Raw genomic sequence first — 12346 nt, 5'->3', positions numbered from 1 at the left:
GTGGAAATGCTATAGATATTTCTTCTAAAGAGAAAACAAATAGAGCCCTAAGAATTGAGAAAGAAAAATAAGAGTATCTTTATTTGAGTAAGATAGGACTGCATACCTTGAAAACCCAAGAGAATTAATAATAGAACAAACCCAAATAACAAAGGAATTCATCAGGAGAGCAGTATATAAAATTAACTGACAAAATCAATAGTCTTCCTGTATATATACAATAACCAATTAGAAGATATACTGGAAGAGAAAACTCAATTTACAATAGCAACAAACCCCAATAAAATACTAAAAAAAAGTACCCCCCAAATGAGGAAAACTTTAAAATGGTGCTGAAAAAACACAAATGTAGAATTGAGCACGTAGAAAATAACACTGGTTGTCTTTGAATAGGACACATCAATAACATAGAGATGATGGATCTCCCAAGTTAAAATACAAACTCCTCCAAATATGAACAAGCTTGTTTTAAGCTGAACAAATTGATTATCTAGTTTGTGGATTTTAAATATGCAAAATAGCTAAGAAAACTATTCAGAAAGAGTCAGACACAACTTAGCAACTAAACCGCCACCAAGAGAAAAGGAAGTAGGTCTGACTTACAGGTGTCTGTTTCTGAGTGGGAAAATAAAATTATGACTACAAAAAGTGATAAAGAGTTTTGTGGAAAGTGGACACCGGGAAAAGAGTTTTGTGCATGGTCAAGATTGACTAAGTTTAAAATAAAATCTGACCAAATGAATTTAAAAGTAAGCTGGGCTTCTCAGGTGGTGCAGTGGTAAAGAATCCTCCTGCCAATACAGGAGACGCAGAAGACACAGTTCGATCCCTGAGTGGGGAGGATTCCCTGGAGAAGGAAGTGGTCACCCACTCCAGTATTCTTGCCTGGAAAATTTCATGGACAGAAAGGAGCCTGGCGGGCTACAGTCCATGGGTTCACAAAGAGTCAGACATGACAGAGTAACTAAAAGATCATAGCCACAACTAAGACTCGACACAGCCATAAAGAAATATGAACAAAATTGTTGGCACCTACAGTGCTGGTTTCAGATCACAAACACCTGAGAGCAGGGGCCCAGGGCCATCGTCACCGGCTCTGTAGCAAGTGTGCGCATGCTCAGTCACTTCAGTCCTGTCAGACTCTTTTGTGACTCCACGGACTTGTAGCCCGCCAGGCTCCTCTGTCCATGGGATTCTCCAGGCAAGAATATTGGAGTGGGTTGCCATTTCCTTCTCCAGGGGATCTTCCAAATTTAAGGACTGAACCACATCTCCTGTGTCTCCTGTATTGCGACCAACTCTTCACCACTGAGCCACTTGGAAAGCCCCTGGAGCAAGTGCCTCCGCTCAGAAGCGCTCCTTCCGGTGGTGGTGACGCAACAACCAGCCAGATGCACCTGCGCCCCTGCCCGCTGCCCTCCCCTCGTGGGGCACTCGCCTCGTGCCAGCAGCTGTACATGATGTGGTAGACGGTGTCCGACGCCAGCTGGGGCCGGTAGAGCCGGTGGCCCTGGGAGACCTTCACGACCACCTGCGAGTTGTCGTACAAGTCGTAGGGCTGCTTCCCCAGGCTGAACACTTCCCACATCAGGATCCCTGCCCCGCGACGAGGGCGGCCAGCCGACAGAGGAAAGAGAGCCCACGTCAGAATGTACAGTTTGTTACGTGAGCTTCACGCGCCCGGCAGGAAGGCTCTGGGTCAGAGCCTGGGTCCCTGGGGGATGAGTCCCAGCAAGAAGGGCAGGTTAGGGAGGACAGACTGGGCTAGCCCTTCTGGAGCCCCAGCTCTCTTATTCCTGCTCCCCGAGGCCCCGACGCCCATTCTTGCTGGGAAACGGGGAGGCGGCCTGGGTCGCTGCAGGGGGAGGTCCCTGGGGCCAGGGCCCCTGGGCTGCTTCAGAGAGGCGGCGGCCCCGTCGAAGCCACAGTGACAGCCCCAGCTTCAAGCCTTAGAGCGAGGCGTGGAAGTCCCCGCCCTTTCTCTCTGCCTTGGCAATAATTTCCTGGCACTCACACATTACCTTTGGGTGGAAATTTAAGATAAAGTCGTGGACAACTTTCCGGCTTTTCTATTGCCTCAGTCCTCTAGAACAGTGGTTCTCCACCTTCTTGGCACCAGGGACCCATTTCGTGGAAGATAATTTTTCCCCGAGACCGGAGAGGGGGCAGGATGGTTTGGGGATGTTTCAAACGCATTACATTTATCATGCACTTTATTTCTAAGATAATGCTGCCACTGATCTGACAGGAGGCACCGGGTCTCTGCCCTAGAGGTTGGGGACCTTTGTTCTAGAATACTTTGTGGGTCAGGTGTCCTTTTCAGAATCTGCTTAAAACCATTGGCTTCCCCTCAAAACAGTGAATGCACAGAATTTTCTGACTCATTTTCTGGAAGTTCACAGAGTGTTTTCTTGAAGTATCCAGAATATGGCAGACTCCAGATTAAGGAACTGAGCTCTGGTCATGGTGGGCAAGAGGGTGGCATCTCGGGCCAGTCAGACATGGCTTTTGAGGCACAGGTTTGCCACTTACAAGGTGGGCAGGCTTCTTAGCCCTTCTCAGTTCTGCTTCCCCGTCTGTAATATGTGGATATTTGCATGCCACAAAGTTGTCATGAGGATTGAATAGGATGAAACACTCGGAGCACTTAAAGGACGCTGGGGACATTTTAAGTTCTCTAAATGGTGGCCATTGTGCTGTCATACTAGCCACGCAAGAGAATTCCAGCAGGGAACCAACCTCAAAACCTTGGAAAACCAGACATATGTAAGAAGGGAGAAAATTGTTCTAGAACCATAACTGAAGTACTAACTTCAAAACTTTGACTTTTAGGGCTACAGATTTTATGTAAAATATTTATAGTCAGGCATTATTACAATTTGTGGGGACTGTGTGTGTGTGTGTGTGTGTTTTAAACGTTCTAAAAGAACCATCCAAAAATTTGTTGACTCCTTCACAACTCCTTGGAAGTGGGTCCACTTATCTCATGAATAATATCGTTGCTTAAAATGTCTGTGGGGCTCCTCTTTGAGAATTGCTTTCAGAGGTTCTGGTTTATTTTGAGTATCCTTACTAGGGTCAGATTATTTAAGAAAGAATTTAGTTTTTGGAAACAGCCAGAAAATATTTGCAGCCAAATTCTGGCACATAAAAGATAAGCAATTGACCTGGGTAATACAATTTTTGGTCAAAAAGCAGTTGTGACTATTACGAACTCTGATTTTTTTTTTCTAAGAAATTCTTGTTAACTTGAAAACAAAGTATTTTCAGAGTGTTATGGGTATGCAAATTAACCTTATTAATTGCCCTTTACACTCCGGAAATATCTTTGTACTGTATTCAGTCAGGGCTCCGGGGCCACCTTTAAGGGGCAGAGTAGTGGCTTGGCTGCCTGGGGTCTAAACTCTTTCTTGGTCTACTGGAGACATTCTGATTTCATCTATTTGTACACTGGGACTTTGACTAAGATATATTTTAAATAACACAATTTTCTGATAGTTGGAGTAGGGCGGGCCTAGAGTCTTATTTTTTTTAAATATCTTTTATAAGGCATATGAATTGATACAAAGAGATTGAAACTAATTTTGACAAGTTCATCAGCACAAAATGACATTAAGTATTCACTAAAATGCTCTTTGTAGTTTTTCCTTTTTCTGTATATTTCTTGGAATTTTTTTACAGTGAACAATACCAGTTTTATAAAAGGAAGAATTATTTTAAAAAATTATCACATAGAAAAATAAATGGCTAACTAAATTTTCCTTTGTTCAGACAGTCTCAGTTGTCATGTAGAAAGTCAAATTATACTTATGGATTAAGACAGGCATGAAATAGTTCTCAGTTGTATTTAATACATTCCATAACCTTATGATAATTTGTAATACTTATCCTGGGCCCATCTGACAGTGATTTTAAACAAGCCTGACATTCCTACTGATGTGGAAAAATACCAGAATATCTACAGAAGCACAATTTAAGAATTATTTCTGTTTTCTAATTGCTGCTGCTGTTTATTCGCTAAGTTGTGTCCAGCTCTTTGCGACCCCATGGACTGTAGCCCGCTAGGCTCCTCTGTCCAAGGGATTTCCCAGGAAAGAATATTGGATTGGGTTGCCATTTCCTCCTCCAGGGGCTCTTCCTGATCTAGGGATCAAACCTGTGTCTCCTGTTTGGCAGGCAGATTCTTTACCACTGAGCCACCAGGGAAGCAATTTTGTAATTATGTTTACTTAATTTCAATGCAGATCTTTTAATAAAATAGGGAAGGCCACACAGTAAGTTTGCTAGGTTTGAGGGTCATGCAGTCTCTGTGGCAGTTACTGCTGCAAGCACAAAATCAACCACAGACAATACATAAACCATATGTGCAGAGGACACGGCAGCACTCCAATAAAACTTCCCTTATAGAAACAGGCCACTGGAATTGGTTCTGTGTCATGGTTTGCTGACCCCTGATCTAAATGATGAATTTTAACAAAGACACTAGCTGAAATTGGGATGGGCCAAAGAAAGTGCTAACTCATGTTTGGTGTTTACACCAGGCATGCCCCCCGAAATTGGTCAACTCAGAATAATGGTTATCATGCCACTTTCATGCAGAAAGTTGATGACTTCATTTTAAGCCCTTCGACGTTTTATACCTCATGCAAACTGGGTTTTAATTTTCAGTGACTCCTTTTTGAAAACATAAAATCTTCAATGCAAAAAAGCTTTTAGCCCTTTGGATTTTTATGAGGAGGTGTTAGCAACACGCCAATTATACAGTAAGTGGCAGACATCCTAACACCGACCCAAGAAAGGGTCACCATCATCGTCTTCAATCCCTTGCTTATCTCTGGGTATACAGATCATTTTGTAAGTGCTCAGAGGATTTGCTGAAAATGGATGTTGCTGCTATGTGGTTTCCTGTTGTGGAAGCCAGCTTGTGAAATGGGTCTCATGTGGCCACATTCTTACCGAACGCCCATACGTCTGACTTGCTGCTGTATTTGAAGTAGTGAAACACCTCTGGGGCTGACCACTTGACTGGAAACTTTGTTCCTACGGAACTGACATATTGGTCATCAAGAACATACCTGCAGGGGAAAACATTAACACAGCCCTTACACCGCTTGGCTGTATCAAGTGGGAAGCCCTCTGCTGGCCGACGCAGGGCTTGCAGCCATCCAGTCTCCGCCGAGGGCCTTGATTTTCTGGATCTTTCAGTTTTTGAGCTTAGCTACAGGCTGCTTATGACTTGTAAGCATTTTTTAAAAATGATATCTAGTTTTGAAAATACCAAAATATGAATGCCACGTATTTGGTAAATATAAAATATTAAAAAAACACATAAAAGTGAAATCACTCTGAATCCCACCCCAAGGATAGTCAGTCATTCTACCACTTAAGATACATTTTTGCTTGTACTTTCCAATCTTTTTTCTATATATAATTTGAACAAAATTGGGTTTCTGTTGTACTGAGGTTTGCTTTCATTTTTCCTTTAATGACATATCAAGAACATTTCCCCCATGGTTACGTTTTCTTCTGCAGCATCATGTTTAATGGCTGAATAGTCTTCCCTCTTATGAATTAATGTTATTTGTTTAACTGTGTAAGTTGCTTCTAACCTGCTGTTGTAAGCAATGATGGACAACAATATCTTATGAAGATATCAAGATGATAAAAATATATGTTCAAGGATATGCGGTACACTTTTGTTTATAATATTTAGGGGTTCTGGAAGAGGAGCAGCTTTTCATAATGAATTTTGAAGAAAACTTAAAAAAAAATACAGATCTCCCTATGGTGTTTTTAGGGACATGTTTGCTAAATATAGGGCTGGATTTGGTCAACTCTTCAGAATTTGAAACTATATTATCCCTCCTCAGAATTACATGTGGTTATGTTGAATTGGCACAACTTTATAGCTGTATTTTGTCTCAATGGCAGGGACATCTGCTTGCCCTCTAGACTCAACTGTGGGCATTTTGAGGGCAGAGATTAACTCATTTATATCAGTATCTCCCACAGGGCCTAGGCATTAGGCACTCAATAAATGTTTGTTGAATGGAAAGGCTACCAGATATGTCTTCATTTCCTGTATAAAACCATGAAAATTGGCTCTAAGGCTTAAATAAATAGTAAGAGGATTCAGAATTCAGGAAATGGAAGATTCTTCTTAAACTGCTATCACAATCAAACTAATTTTTCAAATCCTAAAGTGTTGCTAGAATGCCAAGAGAATGAGTCTACGGCCTTACCTGATGCTATAGAAAATTTAATAAATGACAAGAAAATTTTTCCTAGTGTTAATGCTGTGCCCATTTGAGCATATAGTATTAAGAAAAAACCAGAACGGGCTAAAGGAGCCATCATACACACACAGAAACACACACACGCATTCTCTCTCTCTCCCTACCCCACCCCAATCAAGGCTTTTTAAACTTTTCTTGTTTTTTCCTGGCTGTAACAGGTTATATACGAATATTTAGGATCTTTTGTGGATTTATTTGCATTTAGAAAATATTTATCAAAGTTTTGAAAGAATTAAGAGAGCTTTGGGATAATTTCTGAAGAACAATCCTATTTTTATCAGTGAAGAAATGAGTGTTCAGAGGTAGTGTGAGTGAGGAGATCCAGGTTTCTAAGCCCCCAATTCAGAGCATGTTTTGTACCCCCGTTTAGATGTGAATGGAAATCCCTCTTTCACGCGTTGCCCTTTTGGAACTGGCTTACCTCGTCATCCCAAAGTCAGAAACCTTCACAGAGAGATCACTGTCTACCAAGCAGTTCCGAGCAGCCTTTAGAGGGAAAACAAAATTACCAATAGTGAAAATGACCAAGGATCCCCTGACATCAAAATCACACATTTTCCTTCTCTTTGGGACATTTGTCAGCAAAATCTAAGATATCACAACCCCAAATGCTGTATTTAAAAGAAAATATCTAGAGTATAGATGTTGTCTTTTTTCCTTTGCAATTTTCAATCTTTCAAAATGAAAATGTGCTCACAGAAGTATCTTCCGTCAAGCATCCATCCTTGTCAAACGGTATGAGAGGTATTAGACATGAAACACAGAACCTGAGCTCATCAACGAGAAGGGAAAAATCACGTCTAGGGGTTCCCTCTCCATTGCTAGGACCCTGTGTGTTAACAGGCGCTTTGAAGGTGTAAATGCAGCACTGAGAATCCGGAATGCACTGGCCTAGCATGCGTGGCATGTTTGCTGTTTAGCACCAGAAAATCTCTAAAGATCAATCAATACCAGTACAAATCAAGAAGAATACTCTCCACATCCACCCTGACTCAAAGATGTACACATTTCATTTCTTGTGTTTTCAGTTATCGTATTAAATGATTGCTTTAGCACTAAATCCTTCCTGGAGTAAAGGTAAGCTTGGGTTAAATGATTCTGGGAACCACTAAATTGACCAAAGTCTTTCCTTTGCATCTGTTTTCCATTATACCACGACCTAACTACATAGACCTGGATGGCTTCTTTAGAAATTCCTTCTATACTTAAGTGTTTTATTTTGAGTTGTGATTTTTATCACAAAAGTGTCATGTGCTTAAGCAAATGAGCAAAATATTGGTTGGTCAAAAAGTTCATTTGGGGTTTTTTGTAACATCTTATGGGAAAACCCAAATGAACTTTTTGGCCAATGCAATGTAAGTGAAGATGCTCTCTTTGCCATCCCTCCCAATGGCCCCATTGCTGAAGATGGGAGCTGGAGATGGCTTTCTTTCCTTACCAAGTCCCGATGTATGAATTGGTGGCTCTCCAAGAAGGCCATGCCTTCACAAACATCATAGCACATTTCTAAGAGCTGGGAGGGTTCAAGTCTTTTTCCATGACTCTTCAGGTAACTCAGTAAGCAGCCATTGGTTATATATTCAGTCACTATGTATATAGGGTATCTCTTTGAACACACTCCGTAGAATTTCACCAGCTTGGGATGGTTGAGTTTCCTGGAAACAACAGATATTCAAAGTTCAATACTGAATTTCCAAATTCCATTTTCCACATGTCCTGAAAAAGAATCACTGTCAGATTTTTGTTTGTTTTAATTTCTGCCCTTATACTGAAACAGAAGAGAGGGGAAAGTTTAGGATCTGATTCTGGGAGCATTAGCCTTTGGAGGCAGAAAAAAGCTGCCTCCTATTGGACACTGACAACCTCAGCATCCATTAAGCTGCTTTGGGTGCTTATTCAACTTTCCTGCAGAGAATCAGGGAAGCAGTGGTCTGTCTAATACCTCAGAAATCCTGCTTAGTCTTGTAGCATCTTGAGAACTTCTATGACTGATTTGGAGGAAGCTATATCCTAAGAGCCGGAGAAGGCAATGGCACCCCACTCCAGTACTGTTGCCTGGAAAATCCCATGGACCGAGGAGCCTGGTGGGCTGCAGTCCATGGGGTCGCTAAGAGTCAGACATGACTGAGCGACTTCACTTTCACTTTTCACTTTCACGCATTGGAGAAGGAAATGGCAACCCACTCCAGTGTTCTTGCCTGGAGAATCCCAGGGACGGGGGGGCCTGGTGGGCTGCCGTCTCTGGGGTCGCACAGAGTCAGACACGACTAAAGCGACTTAGCAGCAGCAGCAGCAGCATATCCTAAGAGCAGTCACTTCTATTTTAAAGCATCTAACTGATGTCTAAACATCTCATTAGTAAAATGAAAACAGTTGTCATATTAGAGAAGTGAGATTAGTTGTGATTTTCTTTTCTTTTAAAAAAGCTTCATTTTGAGTTAGGATGTCATTTTTTGTTAATAGATTAGAAAATAGTAACTACATGACATGGGCTTCCCAGGTGACTCAGTGGTAAAGAGATCTGCCTGCCAAGCAGGAAACATGGGTTCCATCCCTGGGTCAGGAAGATCCCCTGGAGGAGGGCATGGTAACCCACTCCAGTTTTCTTGCCTGGAGAAGTCCATGGACAGAGGAGCCTGGCGGGCTATAGTCCACGGGGTCACAAAAGAGTCGGACATGACTTAGCAACCAAACAACCACCACAACCACGTGACATAGCACTTCTAGTAGGTCCCCACAGCTATTAGGATGTTCATCAATTACTCCTTATGTAATTGACCTACTTTTATCGATTAACAGGATGATTCTTTTTTCTTTTCCATTATGGTTTATTACAGGATATAGAATATAGTTCCCTGTGCTATACAGTAGGACCTTGTTGTTTATCCATTCTGTATATAATAATTTGCATTTGCATTTTGCACCCCAAACTCCCACTCCATCCCTCCTACTTCCCCTCCCCCCTGGCAGCCACAAGTCTGTTCTGTATGTCTGTGAGTCTGTTTCTTTTTCACAGATAAGTTCATTTGAGTCCCATTTTAGATTCCGCATATAAGTGTTATCATGTGATATTTGTCTTTTTGTGTCTTCACTTAATATGCGAATATCTAGGTCTATCCATATTGCTGCAAATGACATTTTTCATTTTTATGGCTAATATTCCATTATATATTCTATGATATGTGGACTCTTGGTTCAGGCCTTACAGATGTTAGGGACAGTCCTGTTAGCATGAATGTCCTCTCATGATGAGGGCTAAACAACAGTTCCTCAGAAGAAACTTACGTCATGGTCTGGGCCTCCTGGAAGAATTCATCTTCTGACATGGAGCCCTCCTTGATCATCTTAACAGCAACATCATACTTCCCCTTCCACTTGCCCAGATGGACCACTCCAAACTGGCCACTTCCCAGCTCCTTCAACAGGGTAATCTCTTCACGTTTCAGTTCCCAGATTCCTAATAAAGCAAGACAGGCACTCTTCAGGATAAGAATAGAAGAGTTTGAGGCTAACAGCTTCTCAAGTGACTTCCTCTCCAGTGAGACTTTAATATTGACAACATGAAGAACAGCAAGACTTTTTTTAAAAAGTTGCTCACTTAAAAAGAAAACTGTTAGTTATGTGATCTTATGACCTGTTAAACCACATGACAATGCCACCAGAACAGTATTGTTCCTGAAGTAGCTTCAATTAGTGACAAGAAAGATTAGAGTTAAAAAACCTTTAGCAACCAGAGGTATGTTGGAAAGACTTGATGTGTTTAGCGCTCTTAGCTTGGTGAAATAACATTACATTTTCTTCTAAAACAAATTAAACTCTGATCCGGGAGGGTGTCATTATTGTAAATTTACTGGGGGAAAAAAGGAAGACAGGAAGCAGATCCCTGTTCAGATAGGGCCAGGGAGGGCCTCAGCTGTAATATATTCATTAATTTTCTTGAACAAACTAAAATCTTTTCTATCCTACCAACCTAATTTTGTAATCTCCCGAGCATACCAAAAAGATGGATCCACTGCCTGTCCTTTCTCATTCTGGAGTCTGTGCCTGATCATGGGGCTAGTTTGCAACCTTGTGTACTTATGATAATGACACTCTCCCAGATCAGAGTTTAATTTGCTTTATAAGAAAATGTAATGTTATTTTACCAAACTAAGGGTACTAAGCACACTAAGGATTCTTTACCGCTGAGCCACCAGATGTATAATATATAAAAATGTATGTATATATACATATAAATATATGTATATTTTTAAACCACAAAAGATAGGAGTTTAGGAGCACAAGGGCATGTCCATACCGCTTCCCAAGGACACAGAGATGGGAACCTTATTGGCCTTGGTCGACACAGGGTGGCGGAGTCGTGTGATCATGCCTGCAATGAAATCAGCAACATTATCATCACATGATCACATTGTATCACATCACATTACATTACATTGGTTCACATCTCTGCTTCTGCTGTGTCTAGAGGAGCTGAAAAAGCACAGAGTTCAGGATGTTCTCATGCAAAAGAATCTATTTTGACCATATTCGTCCTGTAAAATTAATTTGCTGGACTTGACTAATTAGTTCTATTAAAGCAAAAATTAAAAGTGTAAAACTACTTTATGTGATTTTTAAAAATCTCATCAAAATTAGTTTCTTGATGGAATCTATTTAAAAATTTTCCCCATTTTTTCTAACTTTTCTCCTTTTTTTATTATTGTGTTATTAGCTAGCCATCTGGAGAAGGCAATGGCACCCCACTCCAGTACTCTTGCCTGGAAAATCCCATGGACGGAGGAGCCTGGTAGGCTGCAGTCCATGGGGTCGCTAAGAGTCGGACACGACTGAGCGACTTCACTTTCACTTTTCACTTTCATGCATTGGAAGAGGAAATGGCAACCCACTCCATAATTCTTACCTGGAGAATCCCAGGGACGGGGGAGCCTGGTGGGCTGCCGTCTATGGGGTCGCTAAGAGTTGGACACAACTGCAGCGACTTAGCAGCAGCAGCAGCAGCACAGTGGATTTACAATACTATATTAGTTTTGGGTGTACAACCTAGTGATTCAGTATTTTTATAGATTATACTCCATTTAAAGGTATTAGAAAATAATGGCTATATTTCCCTGTGCTGTATAATGTATCCTTATAACTTGTTAATTTTATACATAGTAGTTTGTATCGCTTAATCCCCTACCCCTGTCTTGCCCCTTCCCTGTCTCTCCCCCAGTAACCGCTAGTTTGTCCTCTGTATCTGTGAGTATGGTTAGTTATATTCTTACTTTTGTTTTATGTTTTAGATTCCACATATGTGATAACAAAGTATTTGTCTTTGTATGACATTTCACTGAACATAAACCTTCTAGTCCACTGACTTGTTGCAAATGATAGAATTTCATTCTCTTTTATGACTGAGTAATATTCCATTGTATATATGTACCACATCTTCTTTATCTGTTCATCTGGTGATGGATACTTAAGTTGCTTCCATATCTCGGCTATTATAAATAATGTGTCTATGAACATGGGGTTCATATATCTTTTCAAGTGAATGTTTTTATTTTCTTTGGATATATACCTAGGAATGGAATTCCTGGATCATATGGCAATTTCTGTATATATATTTCAGCAGTCAATCAGGCAAAATTAAAAAGAGTGATAGTACCCAGAGTCAGTGAAAATGAAGTGTTGCTCTTGGTGGGAGTGTACATTTCTGAAAAGCATTTGACAGTGCCTCAATTTTAAATGTTCTTAACCATTATCTCAAATTCTTTTAGGGAGTTTGGCTACAGAAACACCCATACAGGTGCACAAAGCTATATTTACTGAAACAGCCAGTATTATGGGAAAATATTGTATATACTCCAGCTGCTTATCAGTGTAGGATTAGGTGAAAAATGATGGAGTCATTCTACACTAGAATTCTCTTTTAACAGAACAGACTCAACTGTATGCATGTGCGTGGAAAGACCTCTAAGATGCTGAGGAAAGAAAGTAAGCTGAAAAGTAGTATATGTAGAATGATCTCATCTCTGTAAACATATAATGTGTATACATACACACAT

General features: G+C 40.8%; 1 protein-coding gene across 2 annotated transcripts in view; it reads right to left on the bottom strand.

Annotated features, from left to right (window-relative positions):
* BMX (BMX non-receptor tyrosine kinase) overlaps positions 1-12346 on the bottom strand; it is a 45883-nt gene that overhangs the window by 1275 nt on the left and 32262 nt on the right. For both annotated transcript variants that reach the window (XM_027533930.1, XM_027533931.1), the window contains exons 13-18: positions 10594-10668; positions 9582-9753; positions 7735-7951; positions 6718-6782; positions 4957-5075; positions 1439-1596 (exon numbers count right to left, since the gene is read on the bottom strand). In XM_027533930.1, coding sequence (XP_027389731.1) covers positions 1439-1596; positions 4957-5075; positions 6718-6782; positions 7735-7951; positions 9582-9753; positions 10594-10668 — 806 coding nt within the window. The remainder of the gene's footprint in view (positions 1-1438; positions 1597-4956; positions 5076-6717; positions 6783-7734; positions 7952-9581; positions 9754-10593; positions 10669-12346) is intronic.

The sequence above is a fragment of the Bos indicus x Bos taurus genome, chromosome X (assembly GCF_003369695.1).
Source record: "Bos indicus x Bos taurus breed Angus x Brahman F1 hybrid chromosome X, Bos_hybrid_MaternalHap_v2.0, whole genome shotgun sequence".
NCBI lineage: Eukaryota > Metazoa > Chordata > Mammalia > Artiodactyla > Bovidae > Bos > Bos indicus x Bos taurus.
This window is presented reverse-complemented; position numbering and strand designations above follow the sequence as displayed.